General features: G+C 33.1%; 2 protein-coding genes across 2 annotated transcripts; one reads left to right on the top strand and one right to left on the bottom strand.

Annotated features, from left to right (window-relative positions):
• Positions 1 to 930: 930 nt before the first annotated feature.
• LOC121174670 (NADPH-dependent aldo-keto reductase, chloroplastic) lies at positions 931 to 6,493 on the bottom strand. Its single transcript, XM_041014434.1, has 5 exons — positions 6,335 to 6,493; positions 2,302 to 2,514; positions 1,896 to 2,171; positions 1,176 to 1,415; positions 931 to 999 (listed from the first exon to the last, which is right to left on the bottom strand). Exons 1-5 carry the CDS (start codon positions 6,491 to 6,493, stop codon positions 931 to 933), a joined length of 957 nt encoding a protein of 318 aa, XP_040870368.1.
• A 12,998-nt stretch (positions 6,494 to 19,491) lies between these two features.
• On the top strand, positions 19,492 to 23,268 carry LOC100306188 (MARVEL domain-containing protein). The gene is made up of 3 exons (NM_001248210.2): positions 19,492 to 19,881; positions 22,305 to 22,437; positions 22,803 to 23,268. The coding sequence occupies exons 1-3, from the start codon at positions 19,748 to 19,750 to the stop codon at positions 23,001 to 23,003; spliced, it is 468 nt and encodes a 155-aa protein (NP_001235139.1). The 5' UTR covers positions 19,492 to 19,747; the 3' UTR covers positions 23,004 to 23,268.
• The last annotated feature ends 226 nt before the right edge of the window (positions 23,269 to 23,494 follow it).

Below are 23,494 nucleotides of genomic sequence, written 5' to 3'. Positions count from 1 at the left end.
TAATTACTAAGCAGAACCATCCGGATTTCCACTTATAATAATGCCACTTATAAAAATGTAAGTGATTAAATGTTGTTAAAAGCTCCAAGTGTATAAGTGTCTCTTCTTAATTATATTTTTTTTAATCCACAATACTCAAATTTAAAATTTTACTTAAAAAATTCAAGTCATATTCTAAAATATACCACATAATTATAAATACAATGCTTTGAAATTAATAATCATTAATTAATTAAAAACAAATATTAACTAATATCTTTAGTATTAGTTAACAAACGAAAAAAGATTTTATTTTTATTATTGAGATGCCACAAAATTACATTGTTCATAATTTTTTTGGCTTTCTTATAATCTCTACAACAAATATTTTTTTTAGTTCCTTAATTAAGACCAATAGTTAGCAACAACCTTAATCAAAGGGAGAAAGCGAAATTCCAGGGACTACTTTCAAGGAGTGCTTGATAACTGTTTTCTAGCTGCCAGCAGACTGATTTCTTGTCACCTATCCTTTGTTAGACTATCGGGTACTAAACTCATTGGTAATTTAGCAAAGATGTCTTTTTCTGAGTGATAACTATTGGATGAACGATATTTACTCATCAAATCTCACGTCTTATAACTTCAGATGTACAGGCATTTCAGCATTTTCAAATAAAATCTGTGATAAGAGAAAGTGAAATATGAATATCAATTTCGTTTGGCCATGGTAGATCTTTCAAATTCACTCCCCTCGTTTAATCGTATTAAATAAACCTATAAAAGATACAATAATTATATATGAAATATAAGTATTGTGTATTATCATCAATAGTAGCACTTCACTGTATCTCAGATCAGAATAATCGAACCACTACAACTGGTGGCTCCAATAATTAACATGGTAATAGATAACAGCAGAATTGGTGTCAACATTTCGATGATGCATGCTGCTCAGATTTCAATTGTCTTATAGACACCACAGGTCCCATATTCAAAAATATCACCCCCAATTATCTTTTCCTGCATGTATAAATTCCACATGTAAATAAAAAAAAAAAATGAAGCTTTCTACGCATATCTAGCATTATTATTGTTATGCCACACATGCATGGTAATGTGATCCACTTCAGAAAGTGATGTAGAGGAAATAAATTTCAATGGCAATTAAGATTTAAGAAGAAAAACTAAGTACTTGCCTGCTTAATTTCAGAGAATTTGGCCATCAAATCTTCAGGAATGGGCCGGTCAAACACATCCAGATTTTCCTTGATCCTAACCTCATTACTACTCATAGGCAGAACACTATGACCTACGTGCAGGCCCCATCTAAGGGCAACTTGTGCTGGTGTCTTCCCTAATTTCTCTGCAACTTCCTTGAGAACTGGATATTTAAGGATGTCACCACTAGCATCTCCTGATCCCAGAGGAGAGTATCCCTAAACACAAATTCATGATAAAGACAGTTTTTGTTATGAGACAACTCAAAGGAAGAATAGAATTAAGGTTAAATGTAGAGAACTGAAATGGAAAAGGTAATTACATCAAGTCATTTATATATAGGCATTAACTGAGTAGTATTAGACCTTTTTTTTTTATCTTTGGCATATCTTATGCTATGGATAAAATCTTCTAGCAGTAATAAAATTCATTTGTTAATAAATAAATAGAGAAAAAAAACTAAATAGTAACTAACTAACCAAACAGTAACTAACCCAACAGTTGCTAATATATCATAAGAGTCATGGGTGGTTTTTGATTTACCTTCATGTATAGCAAAATCAGTTTCAACTGGCTCTAAACAATTTTGCTAAAGTGCAAATTTTTTTTTCCCTGAACCCTAAAAAAATTTCAATTTCACTGCATGTATTTGTAGGAATATCAACTATTTTCATTGAATTAGTATTTGTTATACTTACAGTTAGGTGAATCCCTTTAGACTCGCAAAATGCATGCATCTTTGGCTGCTGCCATTGTGGGTGGCATTCCACTTGTATAACAGCTGGAGGAACTCTTGCCATATCCAACAGATCTTGAAGCTTCTTTGAAGAGAAATTGCTCACTCCTATGGCTCTAACCTTGCCAGAGTAGAAGAGTGCCTCCATTGCTCTCCATGTACTTGGTATGTCATGTTGTATAACTTTTTCAGGCTTTAATCCAACTGATCCCTTTTTCATGCGGACTGGAAAATGTATCTAAACATTGGTTTGAACATTAGAGACCATGGTTTGAATTTAGAAACCATGGTTTGAACATTAGAGCGTTTAATGTTTGACGTCGTCAATAGAAGAAATTCAAAAAGCAAGAAGAGGAGATAGCACATACAAGATAGAGATCTAGGTAGTCAAGTTGCAATTCTTTCAAAGCTCTATCTAATGCTTCTGGAGCATGATCTGTGCACCTGGATGTAGTCAAGAAAGCAGAGGATCTCTGTTCAGGAACCAAATACAAACATATTTTTTCAACACAAAGAAACAACACAGTTTTCAGAAGAGTTGAGAAGACAATAAAAACAGAGTTTGGTGGTGATCCACAAGTCTACGTTTTACAACACCATTGTCAAAAAACTTCTTGAGAGCAGAACCAATATATAGAAACCAACATTGTATAATTAAACAAAATGTTCATGGCTATAATCAGACATTGAGCTTTATCAAAGTAAAATGAATTAGTAAAGTACTTAAATTCTGATGTAAATAAGCATATCCAGAGCTAGCTATACATCTCAAAAGTAATATTTATTTGACTTAAATATTTTTCTTTCCTTTAAATTGGTCACTCTTGATTTTGATTCTCTAAATTCAAATTTATTTTTTTAGTCCCTGAATTTCAAAAATTATTTTTTTTAATCTCTCTTCATAAAAGAAAATTTCTTAGATTGATTTTGCAATGACAGATGTTTTTTACAAAGAGACTAAAAAGAATAATTTTGAAACTTAGGAACTAAAAAAGTAAATTTAAATTTAGGAACCTAAAATAAAAGTGATCCAAATTAAAGGCACAAAAATATATTTAAATCTATTTTTTTCATCATAATTCAAATATTGTTGCAGTTATATCTGTGAGCAAAGGCATAAATGTCATAGAAACAGAACAGAACTGAGGTTTTTATTTTTTTTTACAATTCTCATTATTGTTAGAATAATAAAAAACACACACACACACCACACTCCATAGAGCATATTGTAACATCAAAAAATAATTCAATAATTATTTAGATAAAAATTATCTAAATATATCTTTTAGTAAAAGAAAAAATAGATTAAATTGTTTTAATATATTATATTATTATATTTAAAAAAATATTAGTATAATAATATATTAGATTGGATAATGATAATAAAAATAAGAGATAAAGAAAGATGAGTTAAAAAAATCTTAAAAGATATAATTTCAAACTATATACAACACTTATATAAGGATAAATAATTTCTTTTTCTTAGAATCACACATAAATAATCTCTTTGACATTAGTGAGTTGTTCAAGAATTAAAAAGAAGGAAAAAAAGTAAAGAAATTTTGTTGAGACAAATATAATGAAGAATTTGAATTACTTGATAGTATTGACAATAAAAAATTATAGAATATATTCAAAGTATGAAAATATGTAGAGGACAGTTATAATATATAGAAACTTAATTACTTTAACTTTCTTTTATCATAATATTATATATTTTATAATACCTTATGATATTTTATTTTTATGAAAATATTAAAAATTATTTCTTGCTCACACTAAAAGTTCCTAGATTTGTCGCTATGTTTGACTATTATTTCCTTGGGGATTTGTTAAATTGATTAAAAATGAATTTGTGTGATATTAGAATTGTATTTGTGTTTTGAATTTTAAGCGCAACAGTCCCTTGAGTTCTTCAACAATATACGTGTGATAACGATAAAGGTGAAAAGTCTATATTTTTATCATTGTTTATCATTGAGAAACAAAGATAAAAAATCTATAGAATAGAAAATGTACAATACTGCAATTGGCTCAGTCTATTTAATTTCAAGGAGACATGGTATATTGTTTGGACTTTAATTTCAATGGTATGACTTGCTACATTACATTTTGTTAAGATTATGAGTATTTTTTTTAGTTGAGTAGGATTATTATGAATGATAAAATTTTTCTTTTAATTATTTAATGCATTATATACTTAAGAGTTAGGACTCGAATTTGAGACCTTTGATTAAGCTTGAACAATCTCATGTTTGTTGATTCACTCGTCTTGGCGGTTTATGAGCATATGATTCTTTTGTCTATTGTAAAAAAATTAGATAAATCAATGAGCATATCTGGAGTATTTTGACAAGATGTTGTAGTTAGTTTTTAAATTTTTTTATTAGTTGAAAAATTTGGTTGACTGTTTGATAAATGAGATTTTTAATAACTTCTAGCGCTTTTTGAAACATTACTTGAAGTAGCGTTTTATAAAATGCTAGTTTCTAACTTCTAGCTTTTTTATATTTATTCCTCTTTTGTCCTTGAATATTTATTAGATTTACTTTTTAGTCTTTTCTATTTAAGTTAAATTTTATGTCTATTTATGTAATTTTATATTTTTCATGCGCTTCAATAGATAATTTTACCAAATACTTGTGATTCAATAAGATAGCTTTTTAGCTTCGAGCTAGTTTTCAGTTAACTTTCTAGCTTTCAGCTAGCTTTCAACTAATTTTGTCAAATATATCCTTAATATTGTATTATGCGATTTTTTAGGCATTTGATAACAAGTTATTTGAGTAAACCTTTGTTTATAATTTTCTTTTTATTAAATGTATGAATGATCTTTTTACAAATCAAGATAAGTTGTCATTACTAAATCAATGTTGTAGTTCATATGGTCATGTACGATGTTTATAATATTCAAATTCATCATAACAAGTTGTTTAAGTAATCTTTAAATGTATGATTGGGTCATTTTACACTCCAAGATAAGTCGCAAGATTGTGATTGACTTTTTTTTTACACTAGAAAAGGGATTAAATTCCAATAGAAAAACTTTGTACATCAGAGAGGATGAGAGAATCCACTTGATGAGGTGTTTCATTAATCAAATATCTTTCCTTGAAATTAAGAGCTATATTAGCTAATGAATCAGCTACCCTATTTCCAAATCTTTTTACAAAGGAGAAATTAACAGTATGTAGCCTCATGGCTAATATCTTTCAAATAGAAATAATGCTTTGAAGGAGAGATGTGCATTATTTGTCCTTGTTGTTCCATGCCTAGTGAAGCCTGAGGCAATTTGTTTCCATTATGACCACTAGGAAAGACAGGTCAAAAGCTACTTAGAGAGCCCATTTAAGGGTTAGAGCTTCAGCTATGAGAAAAAGGGTAGCAATGGGACAAAATATTAGTAGCAACAACAAGGGTGTCTCCATGGTGATCCCTGTAAATTATACTAAACCCTGAGCCTACTCTGATGCAATCCTATCCCCAAGGGCATTGGATAGAAGACTCAAAGAAGATTGGACCAAAGATGCAAGAGAAGACCCTAGGGTTCTCATGAGCCTTAAGGTAGATTTTGGGCCCATGGGCTAAGTATGGGTCCACTTATCTTTGTAAATATTTGATTAGGATTTCATTATTTTTGGGCTTTGTATTTAGTGATCCATAGTGTAGGGAGGGTACCCTAGTAATGTAGGAATTTTCAGTCCTTGTATTTTAGGGCACCTATACTAGTTTTTGTATTAGGGGTAGTTTTGTAATTTCACATGCATTAAGTGCACTATTTGATGTGTGTGTGGGGAGATAAATTTAATTGAATTGGGAAGAAGCTCAATCCAATTAAACTCCGGACCAACCTAAGTGGGAGGTGAACATTTGCTTGCTACACCCCATTGTCACATCATATAATCACACTTTGTGCATGTCCTTCATGCTTTACATGCCTCATGAGTGGGCTGAACCATAGCTGAAATTCACTAATCATAATTAGTGGAATTTTGGCTCCACAAATTTAAATTCAAGTGAAATTTGAATAAAAATTCAAATTTCCCTCCAATTTTGTGTGACACTTAGGCTATAAATAGAGGCCTTGTGTGTGTATATTTTTTCAACTTTGATTTTGAGAAATTATACTTCAAAGTTCAGACCTCATTCTCACTCTTCTCTCTCTCAAAATTTCATTCCCCTCTCCCCCTCTCCCTCCACTCATCTTCTCCTACCTTCAAGCTCTTATCCATGGCTTCCTATGGTGATGAGCTTGTTCTTGACTCATCTTCTCCTTGAAGTGGTGTCTCTAATCACCTTTCCTCCTTCTCTATTCTATTGCCATTGATCTTCAAGAAGCAAAGAACTTCATTGATGAAGAAGATCCAAGGCATACAAGCTCTACATGGAGCTACATTATACTCCATGCTTGATGGCCGCATCATAGTTGATCTTGACTCCTTGGGATTCCAATGGTGAAGACCAGCTATTAGGGTGGGAATTAGGCGGTGCCAACGTTGGACTAGGCTCCTTCCTTATGACCCAAAAAGCACAAGCCAAGATAGATTCCAAATCCCCCATTTCTTCTCATAGACCCAATCATTTCTTTTCTTTCATATAGACCATAGGAGACCATAAATTTGTTGCTGAAAACCCACATCAGATTCCCGAAAGCAATCCTCTAACCAATAGGTAAACACCACCCCCTACGCAGGTCTGAAATGCCCCCTCCCCAATTGGCTAGCAAAATACACTACTTGAGCTTCCTTACACGTGAGTATTGCATGTTCCAAAGTCTTCTCTTCTTCCCCACAATTAGGACACATGGGGTCCATGTCTCTCATTCTGGTTTAGAGGTTCTTCCTTACAAGGATAATGTTGCTGCAAGCTCTCTATGCTAGGTTTTGGCATTTAGGAGCTACAAGGACCTTATTATGCCACACTGACTATTAGACTAAGCTGATAGAGGCAACATGAGAGTGCCCCTCATCCATAGCCACATGATATCTTGATCTGACTGTGTACCTACCATCCTTTGTATTGTCCAAACAAGTTTATCACTAGTGGGAATGATTCTTAGAGGAATAACTAATATGCAATCGTCTATATTCTATGGAAAAATACTTCTAATTTTGTGAACTATGCAAGTCTTCTTGTGAATAAGCTCAAAAACTATCATGCTTTCATTTGGGTTCATATTTGCCAACGGATTTTATTGTCAAAAGTTTCAGGAATCCACTTGCTTGAAAAAACCTTTATGCTTATGCCATCTCCTACCTTCCAAAAGGTACCTTGCACCATGAGATCCTTGGTTGAGAAAATACTATCCCAAGTGCAGCTCGACCATGGACTTTTTTTGCTTCTAAAGGTTGGCAATGAGGGAAATACTTAGCCTTAAATACCTTTGTCATCAAGGAATCGCTACAAGTCAAAATCCTCCACCACTGCTTAGCTAGCAATGCCTTGTTAAAGGTAGAAGCACTATGAAAGCCTAACCCTCCTTACTTCTTCCGTCGGCCCAACTTACTCCAACTAGTCTAGTGAATCTTCCTTCCTTGAGCATCCCCACTCCAATAGAATCTGGCGGTCATACTTTCAATCTGGTTGTAGATAGATTAGGGAAGTATAAAGTAACCTATGACATAAGACAAGATTTCTTGGAACACTACTTTAATAAGAACTTCCCTCCTTGCCTAAGATAGAACCTTTTCCTTTTATCCTTTAAGCTTCTTCCACACTCTTTCAAGGACAAAGTTAAACACTTGGGTTTTAGACCGATCGATGATAGTCAGTATACCCAAATAAGTCATCGATCCTTCTCTCGCCTTAACTCTAAGCAGCTACTGGAGCTGGATCTATCTGGTAGGAGGAATGTTTCGGCTGCATGTGAGCTTTGACTTGTTGAGGTTCACCTTTTTTCCTGAGGCTGCTTCATAAGTCTTGAGGATAGCTAAGAGATGAGTTATTTCCTCTAAAGTTGCCCTTGCAAAGATGATGCTATCATTTGCAAAGAAGAGGTTTGAGATCACGGATGCTCACAAACATATTTTAACACCATGCAAATAATTTCTTTCCACCAATCTTGAAATCAATGCAAATAAAGTTTCAACACACAAAATAAAGAGATATAGGGAGAGTGGCTCTCCCTGTCTGAGACCACGATGGGGTTGAAATTTTTGAAAGGGAAACCATTTAGCTTGGCTGAGAATGAGACAATTGAGACAAAATTCATGATAAGCTTAGTCATTCTTTCAGGGAAACCCACGTGCTGGAGCACTCTTTGTAAGAAAGGCCACTCAATTATATTGTAGGCCTTGGCTATATCCACCTTCAGAGACATAGTCCTTTTCTTACCCGTTTTTTCCTTCTTCATGCAATGAAAGATATCAAAGGCAATCAATGCATTGTCCATAATATGTCGATTTGGCACAAACACACTTTGATTCTCTTTCACAATGTCGGGAAGAATTGGCTCAAGCCTATTAGCAATAGCCTTCGTAATGATCTTGAAAATGACATTACAAAGGCTTATTGGTCTATACTCACTCTCATGCATAGGCTTTTTGCACTTAGGTATTAGAAAAAAGAGGTTCTTGTTCATAGTTGGTGGGTCACCATCTCCATTCAAAAGCCAAATGCCAAATCTATGACATCTTTGCTCACTATCTCCCAATAGTGCTAGAAAAATATTGTTGGCGTACCATCCTCCCTTGGGGCCTTTGTGGGATGCATCTGAAATGGGGTCTCCTTTACTTCTTTTTCAGTGAAATCTCGAGTTAAGTGGTTCTTGCCATGAGCATCAACTCTATTGTCCACTATACTCGCTACATCATCCATATTAGAGGGATTGGGTGAGGTAAAGAGGTCAGAGAAAAAACCTATAAGAACCTCCCCTATGTCTTCTTCATTTGTGAACAAGTTACCAACATCATCCTTAATCCTTTGGATGGAGTTCACTTTCTGTCTCTAATTTTCTTTTTGATGATATAAACTAGTGTTTCTATCTTCTTCCTCTAGCCATGAAGCCTGAGACCTTTGTGCCCAAAAGACTCCTTCATTTTCCAGCAAAGAGTTAAGAATGTTTTTCAGCTTCTTTATTTTTTTTTCAAAACATCATCTAATTGGGGGTTCCTAAGCCCACGACAATTCCAACTAAGGAGCCTCATTGCTTAGCAGCCCCATTGATTCTTTGTTCATTAACTTTTTGGATAGTGAGTTCACATAGGGTTAAGCTTCCATTTCTTTAACTTCCCCCCTTTCTTTTCCTTTCCCCATGTTTTCATCCATCTTCTCTTGTGGGGTACGAATGTTCTAGCAGTTCTCTTCCAGGTTCTAGTATTTTTCCCTCCTATGGTCTTAGCCTCTCCATCCATCTTTGCTCCTAGAGTAACCCCCTCAATTGGCCACTGGATGACTAGGTTATTCCCCCTAATAAGATGTTCATGGTGCTCAGTACTCCCCTTTTCCCCTGAGCCATTCTCTTCATGTTCCTTCTCTCTTGTTTAAGTTGTTATTTGATGGTCTATCTCTCATTCTGCCATGTGGCAATTATTACTAGTATTCACGAATGTGCCCTCCCCCTTTAGTAGTGATCTTGCATTCCATCAAAGTTGTTGTCATCTCCCCCACAATGTCCTCATGGTTCTTACTCCCCTATTCTATCACCCTGTTATCTTCTTGGAGTGATGGGTGTTTTCTGCTTCTCCCAACAACAACTTCCTTCCTACATTCAGTGATAACCGTGTTCTTTTGGAGAGATGCTTTCATCCATACCCTGTACGGTAACACTAAGTTGTCCTCATCCTCTTCCCCTCTTTTATGGGTTTCACACTCATTTAGCAAGTGATCAAAACTCCCACAAGCATAACAAAAATTCACCAAGTGTTTGTACTTGAAGAAAATTTTGGAAGTTTGGGACTGATTCCCCAATCTTATATGCATTCCTTTTCTTAAGGGTTTTTGTAACGTCCATTGAAACCCTAATGCGTGTAGCATTCCTAAATATGCTTTCCTTTCATTCATCCCATGATATGAACACTCTAATCACCTTCGCTACCTTCCTAGATCTTACCCCTATGGGTAGGTCAAAAACCTGAACCCAGAAAGGTCATAACCTGAGATCAACGTCCTCTGAGTTTTTATGCCTTTTAATATCCCCTTGCACTAGAATTTGGCGATCAAAATTCCAAGGCCACATATTTAGTACCTAGTCCTTATCTTTGTGATTGAAGAAGCGAAAAATGAATAAGTTCTTCCCTGCGTCTCTTATCTCCACACCTTTTTTTACGTTCCATGCTTATGCAGTGGTTGATTTGAAAGCTCTCGAGTTCACCATCCTGCTCATAAGCAACTTTGCCACCACCCAAGCTTCATTCATCTAATCTCTTCCATCCACTATATCATTTGTTATCTGTAGCACATTCTCTTCCTCCACCGTAAACTCAACGGCCTTCCATTTTCCCATCATTTTCCCTACTAAGCCTTCTGGGTGAAGAAAGATTATCTACTTTGAAAAGCAAGAGTCCAAACAAAAAAGGGGGGTAAGTCTAAGAGAGAAACTCTTGGTTAAAGCAGGAAGACGTAACATCTCTTAGGTCAAAAACATTATGTCACTATTGCCAGAGTCAAAACCCTAGCAAAGCCTGAATAAAGGGCCTATAGATAGATAAGATTGTGATTGACTTGTATTCTATGTAAGATTTATCGACTATATTGTTGGAGATGAGAACCAGGTATGATGAAAAAAATATATATTTGACTAATTTAACATTTTTTTAGAGGAAGTAAAATAAAACTTTGGAAACTATAGAAGAATAAAAGCATATTTTTTTTCCCTTTTTTTAATTTGCTTCAATTTATAGACTAATATATCAATGTCCTAACAATACTTTGTACCTTTCTACGATTGATTCTAATGTACATTCCTGTCAAAGAAAGAAAAAAAATGGGTGCAATGTCGGTATCCAACTCTTTCCCATTTTTGATTTTTACTACAACTGTATTATATTGAGATTTTCCCCAAATCACATCAATTTTGTTACTACAAATACCTAACATATATATAATAACATATCATATGAGAATAATCATCTAAAGTAAGAATAATGAGAATGGTTAATCTCAATTGTTAGATTAAAATGAAAGGTTAAGATTAAAACATTTTTAATTCAAGTTAAAAACTCATTTAATGATAAAATCTCTATAAGATTTACCAAATAAAAAATCAAATAATTTAACATTTAATTTATCATGTCCTAAAATATCTCAAACATATGATCACCACCGTGATATTGTTTCTATCACAATTCCCATGGCCGTCATCACAACCACCACCATGATCGTCAACCATCATCACCGCCACTACCAACATGGTTGTTGTCATTGTTATTGCCACCACTATCATTGTGATCGTTTCTATGACCATCGTCATTGTTGTCGCTCGTTGCCACCAACACGATGGCTGCAGCTACCGCTAAGGTGGCTGAACTGGCAACAATCGTATTGGTATCGACGACAGTGATCATGGTAGTGATCATGATGGTGGTCGGTAGTAATGGTGACGATGGTGATAATTGTGGTGACGATCTTGATATAAATAAAATCTTTAAGATGTTTGATTTTTTATTTAATAAATATTATAGAGATTTTATAGTTAAATGAGTTTTTAATTTGAATTTAAAATGTTTTAATCTTTGTCTTTTATTTTTAATCTAACAGTTAAAATTAATCATTTTCATTCTCATATTATATTAGATGATTATTCATATTCAAACTCAATGATTATGTACAATTTTAGCCTGTTTTGGTAAACTATAAACATAAGGCACATTATTACTTTTTAAATAAAAAAGGCTAGATAATACTTTAAAAATCAAATAACTCAAAAGACACATAAACACTGAAAAGGAAAATATTTTTAATAGTTATAGTTTAACTTACTTGAGACTTAAATAAAAAAATTAATATAAAAAAAATTAGAATTACAAGAAAAAAAAACCATGGCATAATTCACTTAGCAATAGCATAATAAAATTAGCTAACTTTACTGGCTTATTTGAAAATTCTATGTAAAAATTCATTGAACAAATTTAAAACCAAAAATAAAATAAAAATATTTTTAATGAGCACACACTTTAAATAGAAATTTATATTTTTATTAATTGAGTATTGCTTACTTGACTCGAATAATATTGTGTGTTATAAAAAAAATATTTGTGACCTCTTAACTTCAAAACAATCACCCTGGTAAACTAAATTTAAAAGAGTTTAATTTCTATATATTACTAATGTATAAATTTTTATATTGTCATTTAACTAAAATTATTTTACATTCTTACATGACATTTGAGAGTAATTTTTTTATCAAAGTCAATAATTTTATGAGGTAAAAAATCAATAATTTTATTATTTATGTAAACTTTTCATGGGACAACAATATGATTTTTAATTATTATCTGTATATTTAAGTGAGTTCAATAGATATATTCTTCATTATCAATCAACTAAAAATCATATAAATATAATTTTTAAAATAATTATTATAAAAGTTAATAGTTTTTTTTAAATAAAAGTTAATTTATTAATATATATATATATATATATATATATATATATATATATATATATATATATATATATATAATGTTTGTGATTAAATAAATGTATGAGTCTTATATAGTATGCTTAAATAGTTTCTACACTGTATATATAGAAGTTTTACATTAATATTTAATTATATATTATTATAGATTATAAATAATGTATTTGTTTACTTTAATAATTATTATCTTAAAAATCATATTAACAATAATATTTTATTGTTTACAATATAAAATATTTTACATTGATAATGTATAACCATTGAACTCATATTATTTTTAATTATTTATATTCTTTTGTACAAACTAAGCTATGCAGTATAAAAATAATTTTACATTGTCATTCAATTACAACTCACCATATATGATAAGTTTATCAACTTTTAATATAATTACCTTGAAAGTCATACCCACAATAATTTTTTATTGGTCAACAATGTGAACTTTTTTTACATTGACAATATATAAGCTATGCACTTACAATGTAAAATAATTTTACATTGTCATCTAATTATAAATCATCATGTATGATAATTATCTTGAAAATCATACCAACAATAATTTTTTATTTTTCTTATGAGAAGAAACTTCATTCATTTCAATCATAATAAGAGGAACAATACAACTTGGAATATAATGAAATATGTGGATGCTAGTGAAAAACCTAGATGCCCTAGCTAGAGTATGAGCAACTTGATTTGTTTGCTTCCTTTTGAAACTCACCAATGAGTTTGTGTGATTCGAAAGATAGTCTTTGCATTTAGAGATGATATAATGAAAATCTAAATAACCCTTAATGGGTTTCAATATCGCTTTCAATATAGCCTCGCAATCAACTTCAAAAATCACATTTTCCATACAAAGATCTACCATCCAATTCATTGCTTGAAGTAGCCCCCATGCTTTTGTTGTTCTTGGATCTGGGAAACCATTAGAGTAGAAAGTTTTGGCCTAAACGAAGTTTCATTTGTCTCCTCAAAGGCATATACCCACACCAAAACTGTTTTGATCTTGAAAAAGAGTCACATCAATGTTGCACTTGAAGAAGTTAACATCAAGTTTTTGCCAAATTAAGTCTTCTGGTTGGGTTGGCCTTATGATATTGTCATCTTGTTACTGACGAGAATGAGTCCATTCATGATAATGCTACATGGTAAGATTGATGGAAACTTGGTATTGGGGATCAATATAGTTCCAAATCTTATCATTGCGATGATGCCAAATGTTCCAAAGAAGCATAACAAACTTTACTTGGATACTCTGAGAGAGCTTATGGAGGAGTTTGAACACCGAACCTTTGATGGTTTTGGCAATTTGGACTTCATTGGATATGTAAGATCAAACCCTAGTAGTTCTCCAATATTCATGAACCTGCTTGTAGCCAAAAAATATATGTCAAGAGTTCTCCAAGTTAGTATTACAATAAGAACATAAATTTTCATAGCTTACTCCCTTGTCTTGCAATTTGACCCGTGTTGGGTGACAACCTCGAAGGACTCTCCACAAAAAATGTTTGAATTTTGGGGGGACTTTGAGATTCCAAAGAAGAGACCAATTTCTAGGCACTTTTAGATCATCGTTATTTATCATATGCTTCATTAAGTGGTGGTATGATGAGCGGACTAGATATTGCCCATTGGTGCTATGCTTTGGTGCTATGCTTCCAAATTACAGCATCATCAAAATTAGTGTTGAGAAGAGAAATTGCTTGAATGGCTTGAGCATCGTGTGGATTGAATATTTGATTAATGATTTCAAACCTCCAAGAAGAATTTGCATGATTAATGAGGACACTTACTGGGATGTGTTTGAGTCCAGGTGGAGGTGGTGTGGTGATGAAAGGGTAGTGGGGGTGTTGGAATCAGCTTTGAGACCAAACATTTATCTTGTGATAGTTTCCCAATTTCCATTGAAGACCTTCCTTGATCAATACTTGAGAGGCATGGATGTTACACCATACACAGCTAGGATTGAGACTTAATTTGGCTTCCAAGAATCTCCCCATTGGGAAAATATTTGGATTTGAAAATTTTTGTAACCATAGCATCTTCTTGGGTGGAGAATTTCCACCTTTGCTTTCCTAGCATGGAAAGGTTGAATCCATAGAGGTGTTTAAAGCTCATACCACCGTATTCTGATAAACCCAGATATTGTATTTTGATGTGAGTTTTCAAGTTATACTCATGCATTTAGATATATTTTATTTGACAAAACTCACGCTTTAGTGAAAGTTTGTGAAAGACAGGTGCTTAAGAGGTTTCATGTGAAAAAAAAACTAAATATCATGAATTTTTGGAGCTAATCAGAAGACCCCGGTCATGGTAATTTTGTATGATCGCAATAATTTTGTACACGTGTAGCAATTTTGTACGTCCTTAGTCTACCTACATCACCAATCACTTAAAGATGGTATAAAGATGGTAAGGATCATCTGCTAGATTTAAATTCTAATTGATAATATTCTTTAATTAAAGAAAGATAGAAGGAGAACTTCCATAGAATATTATAAATATGGAATGATGCCTCTCTTTTGGGTAAGGAAAAAAATATTTATTTTTATCCTTATCTTTCTACGAATTTGGGAAAATCTTTAGGGCTTTTGAGAGCTAAAGAGTGTGAGCAACACCACTACAATAAATCATGATCATCATTCCTTCTTATTGGTATGTCTATATTTACTTTTTATAGGATTGTTATTTGCTTTGATCATGAGTGACTAGTACCCCTAGTCTGGATAATCAAATTACTCATTGTTATTTGCTTTGATCATAACTGCCCAAATGTACTCTTATTCTTATTGTTAATGAAATTACTCATTGTTTTTTGTTAATTAATTATATTCCTTATTTTAATATTTATTTGGAACTCGTCATTCTAATACTTAATCAATTGTATAATAGTGATCATTTACATGTAATTGGTAGATCTAGGTAGAGAATATTTTGCACCAAATTGGATAATCAAACTGTTTAGGTAATCTCTGATGAAAAAGATGATGGAACTCATAAACCAAGATGAAGGTGAATTGGTTTTCAAAATAAAAACAGACTTTTAAAACCAGAGATACAAAATCAATCACCCTTTACACAAAATCCTTGTTAAAGTTCTTTCTTTCAAAAAGATATTTTCTTGAACCTTTAGTAAATTAATTAAGACCAGAATAAGAAAGAAAGATAAGATCAAGAGAAGAAGTACATAACTCTTTATACTGGTTCACTCTCTATCACTAAAGAAGCTAATCCAAACTCGAATTAGATTTTCACTATGCATATAAAATTCTTACAAACAATCACAAGCAATCTCAATTCCTACTCAGAAAAAGAGACATAGGCACCCAACCCTAGGGTCCTCTATGAATAAGAGCCTAAGAGAAACCTACCCTTAGTTCAAACTAGAAACACATATTCTAGCATGCCTTCAGAAATTCATGCACAAACAAGTAATGTGTAAAATCATACACGAAAAACTATAGTCAAAGATAGGCACAACCTAATCAATCCTTTTCGCAAAATCTTGATTGACTAAATGAGGTGTCTTCTTGAACTCAAGAAAGTATCACAATTTACTTATCACAAAAGGATCTTCATAATCAAAAGTTTAGAAGTTATGACTCACTATTTATAAGCACTTTTCTTCTCTTCTTTCTTTTACTAATATCAGCACATGATTCAAGCTCACTTAGAAGTTATTCTTGTTCTTCATAGAAGTGAGAATACAAGGTGGCTATTTATAGAAAAAACATTTATAATCGCTTGTAATCGATTAAATCTACAATGTAATCGATTAATTCAACAAAGTAATCGATTAGATTATCTTTTTAATAGATTAAAGTGTTCTTCCCAAAAACTGGAAACAACTCAAGAACAATATAATCGATTAGATCCTCAATCTAATTGATTAAAGAGTTCTTAATCACTTTTGAAACACTTATAGAAAGAAAAGTAATCGATTATATCACATGGTAATCGATTAAATAGAGACTTCTGAATGAATCAATCATTGTCTCAAAAATAACTATGTAATCGATTATGATAAGACTGTAATCGATTAAACCGATACGAGACATAACTCTACAAGCTTAAAACAACTTGTGTAATCGATTACTATAAGGCTGGAATTGATTAAAACAGAGAGTTTTTCCTTTTAAAGAAATTTTCTAACTTCGAAAATTTTCTTCTTACTCACACATGATGATGCATGATGCACATATGATACGATAGAGACTAAGATGCAACATTCAATATAACAATCAATAAAAGTGCCACTCAAGAGAGTTGAGCATTTAAAAGACAAAACTTCTTCAAGCTCTTCTTTATGCTTCGAGGCTAAGTCTTCATGTTGCTCCCCTTGTCTCTAACATTTGATAGACTAATTAGTCTTTAATTAAACATCCCTAGAATTGATTTTATGTTTTGACTTAAATTGATAAATCTATTATCATTGGGGTATTGACTTAAGGCAAAAAGCATCTTCTGACCTTAATCATAGGCTTCAGTTGATTTTGGAAATCAATAATTAACTAGGAAATGAATTTCATTAGGACTAGGATTGGGGGTAATTGGTACTAGTTAGTCATAATCCCTGGTCATTCTTATCATTGTTAGACAAGTGGCCTCAGATATCTTAAGAGGGGGGGGGGGGTTGAATTAAGATATCACAAACTTTTTCTTAATTAAAAATTCTATTTTGATTTTAACCCAAAACCCAAGATTCCTTTAAAAAAGAATTCCTAAATAATTATGCAAATTAAACTTACTGAATAGAAGCAATAAGCAATAATAAATAAAAGAGTTTAAGGGAAGAGAAAATGCAAACTCAGATTTATACTGGTTCAGTCACACCCTTGTGCCTACGTCCAATCCTCAAGCAACCCGCTTGAGAGTTCCACTATCTTACAAAAGCCCTTTACAAGTTCTGAACCACACAAGGACAACCCTTCCTTTGTGTTCAGATTGCTTTACAACAAGAGACCCTCGGTCTCTTAATCCCTTTTCAGAAATAAGATGAAGAGAAGAAGAAATCTTTCTTGAAAGAGATAGATTGAACAATGGAGCACTCAAAATAATTCCTTATTGAATTGCAAGTGTATTGACCAAGCAATTTTTTAAGAGCATAAGATAATTTTGCTTTTAAGAGGATAAGACCTTTTTGTTCTGAAAAACTTTGAGCAAATTCGTGTTCCAAGTCACATATAAATAGACCTTTGATGGCCATCAAAAAATCATTTGAACAGATGTGACTCTTGGAAATTATTTTCTGAAATTCTCCTCTGGTAATCGATTACAAGATTTGTGTAATCAATTACAGGCTTTAAAATTTGAATCAAAATGTTCAATAACTGCTGGTAATCAATTACCATCCATGTGTAATCGATTACACATTATAAATTTTGAATTCAAATTTCTAATGACTGTTGTAAGCATTTTCAGCTACTGGTAATCGATTACAATCCTCATGTAATCGATTACATGCCTTCAAAAATATTCAAAATTATTTTAAAAATGTTTCAGGAAGTGTTTTGGCCACTGGTAACCGATTACATCCTCTGGTAATCGATTACCAGAGAGTAAATCTCTTGTAAAAACATTTTTGCTTAAATTCATTGGCCAAACCTCTTGCTGTTTCAACTTGGAATTCATTTCCTAAATCACTAGAGATCTTCTTGATGATGTATCTTGAATTTCTTGGATTTTTGTCTTGAATTAAACTTGAGAAGTGCATGATCACATGGCATCATCAAAACATCAAAGTCAAAGTTTTTGCTTCTACAATCATCACTGAAACCTCGCTTGACATTTGCTTTCTTAAGAAAACCATAATCATAAAAATATATAAACTGTTGCATTTAATCGTCTCTACTATTAGTTTAATAAACTTAACTGATTATACAACTGGTCCTTTGGGTTCAATATCCAAACATTCGATTCCACTATTACTATTGCATAGGGTACATTTGCCCTTGTGCAAGCCTAACAAATTCTATGCATCAAGTTTCTAGTGCCGTTGTCGGAGACTAGTTGCGAAATTCCAAACTAGTTTAATTTTGTTAAACCAAACAATTTTGTTTATAGAAATTCCTTTCTTATTTATTTAATGTATTTCTATTTATTTTTATTTTATTATTTTATTTCCCGTTGCACTTGATCTTCTCCTCTATTTTGTAGTGCATGCAAACTAGGTCCCAGAATCCACCATTGCAATACAAACTTGATATTGATAAGCTAATATGAAAACTTTGTGTAGAGATCCGTGAAGAGAGAGAAAGAGCAATGGAAGCTAATTAGGCTTAGATACTTATGGACTACCTCACCCCTACCTTGGGGGAAGCCAACATCATCCAACTTCTCGATATGTGTGTGGTTGGAAATAAATTTAATTGAATTACCAATAGAGTAAGTTGATCAACACAGTGTGATAGAATTACCAATAGAGTACATCAGACTCTATACCTTTCCTTTCTCTCTCAATGGAAGGCATGGGACTAGTTGTTCTTACTACCTAAGAACAATATCATTACACAGAACCAATGCACAAGTGCTTTCTTACGAAGGTATTTCTCTCCCATGAAGATGGATTAATACATCAGGGACATTGAAAACTTTGTGCAGAGGGAGCAAGAGAGTCTACCTGAAGCCTAGGAAAGGTTAAAAGAGATGATCAGAAGTTGTCCACACCATGGCATTACTCAACATAGATTGGTCAGTCTATATTTTCTTTGGTGGAGTGTGCTAACACAATGGAACAAGTTTAGATGCTGCTTGTCAGGGTAAAAAAATGATAACTCAGATGGATCAATTTGATATTTATGTCAAAAATAAAAATATCGTAAAATGACCAAAAAAAAAAAAAACTCTTAAAGAGTAAAGTTTGTAAAATGATGAGAGTGAAGGGATTAACTATGTAATTAAGCCAAGTTAACAAAAAGATTCTGAGTAACAGTAACAGTAAGCAAGCATTAACCCATCTTCATCCTAGTTTCTAGCACAAACTTTACCCAACGATTCCATTCACCACTGCCACTACTGCTCAAAAGTGATCTTCCGCAAAAACTCCATCCTTTTCAATTCCCATTCTCTCTCTCTCTCTCAAACCTGCTCTCACACATCAAATCCAACCACCCACCCATGTGAAGAGGGTGAGGAGCAGAAGAAAAACCCTTCTAATGGAAAAACTCTGAAATTAGGGTTTGGTTTCCCCAAAGGGAGAGAAGAAGAAAAAAGAAGGAAGGAGGGAGGGGATGATGAAGCGGCTGTTGGGTGGGCCCGGGACGATTAGCGGGTTCCTGTTGAGGTTTGGGCAATGCGCATTTGGTGCCGCTTCGATTGCTATTATGGTCACTTCCTTTGGCTTCTCTAGCTACACCGCTTTCTGGTAATCCACTATTCCCCTCGCTCTCTCTCTCTCTCTCTCTCTCTCCCTCTCTCTTTTTAAAAAAAAGTTAAATTAAATTAAAACCGATGCTTGTGTTTTGGGGGATTTTGTTTGTTTAGGGCGTGTTTAGATTGGGGGAGGGAGGGTTAGTATTTTGTTTCTAGAAATGAATGAGGGGCCTTTGGTGGAAGGTTACATGATAATCTCTCTTTTATGGGTTTGCTTCCAAAAATGCTTTTGGTAAACCTTTACGGTTGTGATTTTGTTTCTACCTTTGACATTGCGGAAAATTGCGGACAAATACGGCTGATGCGGCTACAATTGCAGAGACTCCAAAAACCTTAATGTTGCGGCTGCAACTTAAAGCTTTGGCGTTTAGTACCTGGAAATCAGCTAGTGACGGTGATGCCGCTTGGGTGTAAGTGGTGTTGGTACCAGACAAAATAGAGGATTGAATGAAAACGGGATTTTCAATTGAAGGATTTGGTGGTGTCTCCTTGATTCTTGAACATGGGTGTGTGGAAAATACACGGATGAACTTTGCGTGAAAAAAAAAATTAAAGGAAATGACAAACTGATTCTTAACTGTGAAGATGAGTTGCACTTGTTTTTAGGTTGTAACGAATTGAAAAATAAAAACAATTATTGTTTATTCCAAAATTTCCACTTTTCACTTTTTCCCACTTACCGAATTGAGCTACGCTGTTCAGATGGATCTCCCAGAAGCCAAATCGTTGTAGGGAGAGTAAACTGACCTGGACCAGTCAATGAAATTATAAACTTGACCAGCCCAGCTCAGATCTTAGTTTATGAGTTTCCGAGCTTGAATATGGGCTGGAGGGTACAATGAGCTTATATTATAAACTTGACCATGAAATGTATTGAAATAAACTAGCATAGCAAGAGCTTATTTTGATAAGTTTTACCACGGAACTTATTGAAATCAGTTAAAAGGTGTTAATTGGAGTTATGAGCCATTTTCATAAGCTACGTAAGATCTTCTATCACTTCCTTATTTAATTTATTTTTTGTTTCATGGTTTAAGATAACACTCAAAATTTTAGTGAACAAGATCTAAAGTTTTAAACTACGGTTGTGTTTGAAATCATCTAAAATTGGAAATGATTTGATTTTAATTAATTTGATCCAGAAATAAAAGTTTATGTTTGGAAATCATTAAGAAAGAGTGAGATTTGAATTGATTTGGAAATCAAATATTATGCTTGGAACTCATAAATCTGGAAATCAAATTGAGTGGTTGGCAAAACAGGTTAATAAGGATGATAAAATTTAAAAACCAAATCCTATCCAATCCCACTAATTTGATAGGATTTCTACCCTAAAATGAGTCAAATCCATGGAATTTTACTTATCAAATCAGTTCATATTTTTTAAAAATCCAAATACAAGAATTGAATCTCATTTTCAATGTTTCAAACACACTAAAAGAGGATAAGAATTTTTCAACTTCACTATATATATTGTTTTTTACAGTTTCAAAAATGTCATCTCATCATAGAAAGACAGTAAGACTTTAAGAGCTTCACTACATTAAGCATTACATTATGAACAATTGCATGTTTTTTGATAATAGTGAAGTTAGAAACTAGTTCAAGCCTGTTAGTGTTTTTAATTCTTATAGAATATTCTAGGTGGGAGTGTCTAAATGAGTTCTGGCTGCCCATGGACCATCCTTTGGCTCATGGATCAGCTGACTTAACCTGTAAATGGGTTGAGCTGGATAAAATTTTGAAAATCTATTGCTTGTGGTGAGATGGCACTGACCCATGTTAACATCTCTAAATCTAATCTCTAATATGACTATGTCTGAGGTGCTTTTTCAATTCAATTAGTACAGTGTTCTCACCAAATATATGTTTACCCTTCTTGAAAATGTCCAGATTGGCAGATTCTGATTTGCACTGGAAATTAGTTGTATTGTTTTGTTTTGTTCCAAATCCTAATGGTATGGGGATAATTTTCTATTTTTATATGCTTAGTTGATTTTTTTGAAGTTGAGCAATGAATGAGTGTAAAACTCTAGTCTTAATCCTTGTCCCTTGAGATTCAAGAATTCTAAGGGCTCTGGTCTATTGGGAATAAGAGGATTTGAATTGATTGCTTGTTCCTTACAGAATAATTTGGTTAAATTTAGTGAGAGGAATACTGTGCCATGTAAGATGCTAATGGTTTTTTTTTTTGTGTGTGTATGCCATGGGCATTGTTGTAATTTGTAAGTAGTGTTTAAGTCATTTGTTCACTGCTCTGGTTTCTAAGATAGTATTGTTTACTACTTAATGTTATTTCTTTTGTTTTTCTATTAAGTAGAAAGTGGTTCCTTTGTTTTTATATTTCTATTTTGTCTTAAATAGATTGTCATATTTTCTTGTAAACATAACTCTAGTACTTCCCTGCACCTTCAGCTATTTAATTGCATCAATGGGACTTCAAGTGCTCTGGAGCTTTGGACTTGCATGTCTTGATATTTATGCTTTGAGGAGAAAGAGAGACCTACAAAATCCTATTCTTGTCAGCCTGTTTGTTGTGGGTGATTGGGTAATAATCATGCCACTTCCTTTATCTTTTTCCTATTTTCGTGTGGAAAAATAATTTCAGAGGACAATAATGTGCTTAAACATAATCATCACTTAATTGAACATAAATTGCTCCTCTATTAACCATGTGCTAATGCAGAATAGTGTTTCTTATTTGGTCTATCTTGTTAACGGTGCTTGGTGAAACTTAAAAAACTTTGGTAAAGTATTGACTAGATCGGGCTTCCATCTCTGAATTATACGTTGTAATAATGATGGAATTGGAATCAATATTTCCCTTTTCTTCTATGGTGCAATTTTTATGTTTTGATGAAAATTGAGGTGACTAGCTGGTGAGATAAAATCATGGTGATTTATGAGATGCAGGTAACAGCGACTTTATCACTTGCCGCTGCATGCTCATCAGCAGGAATTGTAGTATTATACACAAGAGACCTGACTGCATGCGCGACTAGTAAGCATCTCACATGCAACAGATACCAGATTTCTGTGGCCATGGCTTTTGTCACCTGGGTTCTCACAGCAATGTCATCGCATGTGATGTTCTGGATCTTGGCCTCAGTCTAGCTTGACTTATTTCCTTTGCTAGACATATGACCACCATAGATATCACAGTATCTTTGATAGCTCTTGTAAATTTTGTTGTATCAATACTTGTCATGGCATGTGGGCAAAATTTTCTCTCTTGTCCCTTCTCAAAACTTTGATTGATTTTTCATTTTTCAATCTTGCCACGCCTTTCTCAGTCTAGATATAGATTCTGGTTTAATGTAAGCCTTGGACATGATTCTGTAAACTTCCTTATTGTAGCCAAGAATCAAGATGTTCTCTTTGTGCTGGGTGCATGCGGTTGTGTGTGTGTGTATATATATATATATATATATAATGACAACAATGAGAATTGAATCTAAAGCTTAATGCATTTACTCAATTCCTATCACAAGGTCGATCCTAGTGGGATTGCATATATTCTTATTTATTACTGCCTGTAAAACATGGAAAGCAACTGTAGTCACGTTACTATAATTTAAAATCCATATATGCAAATTGCCTATAGT

This window comes from Glycine max, chromosome 1 (assembly GCF_000004515.6).
Source record: "Glycine max cultivar Williams 82 chromosome 1, Glycine_max_v4.0, whole genome shotgun sequence".
NCBI classification, from domain to species: domain Eukaryota; kingdom Viridiplantae; phylum Streptophyta; class Magnoliopsida; order Fabales; family Fabaceae; genus Glycine; species Glycine max.
This window is presented reverse-complemented; position numbering and strand designations above follow the sequence as displayed.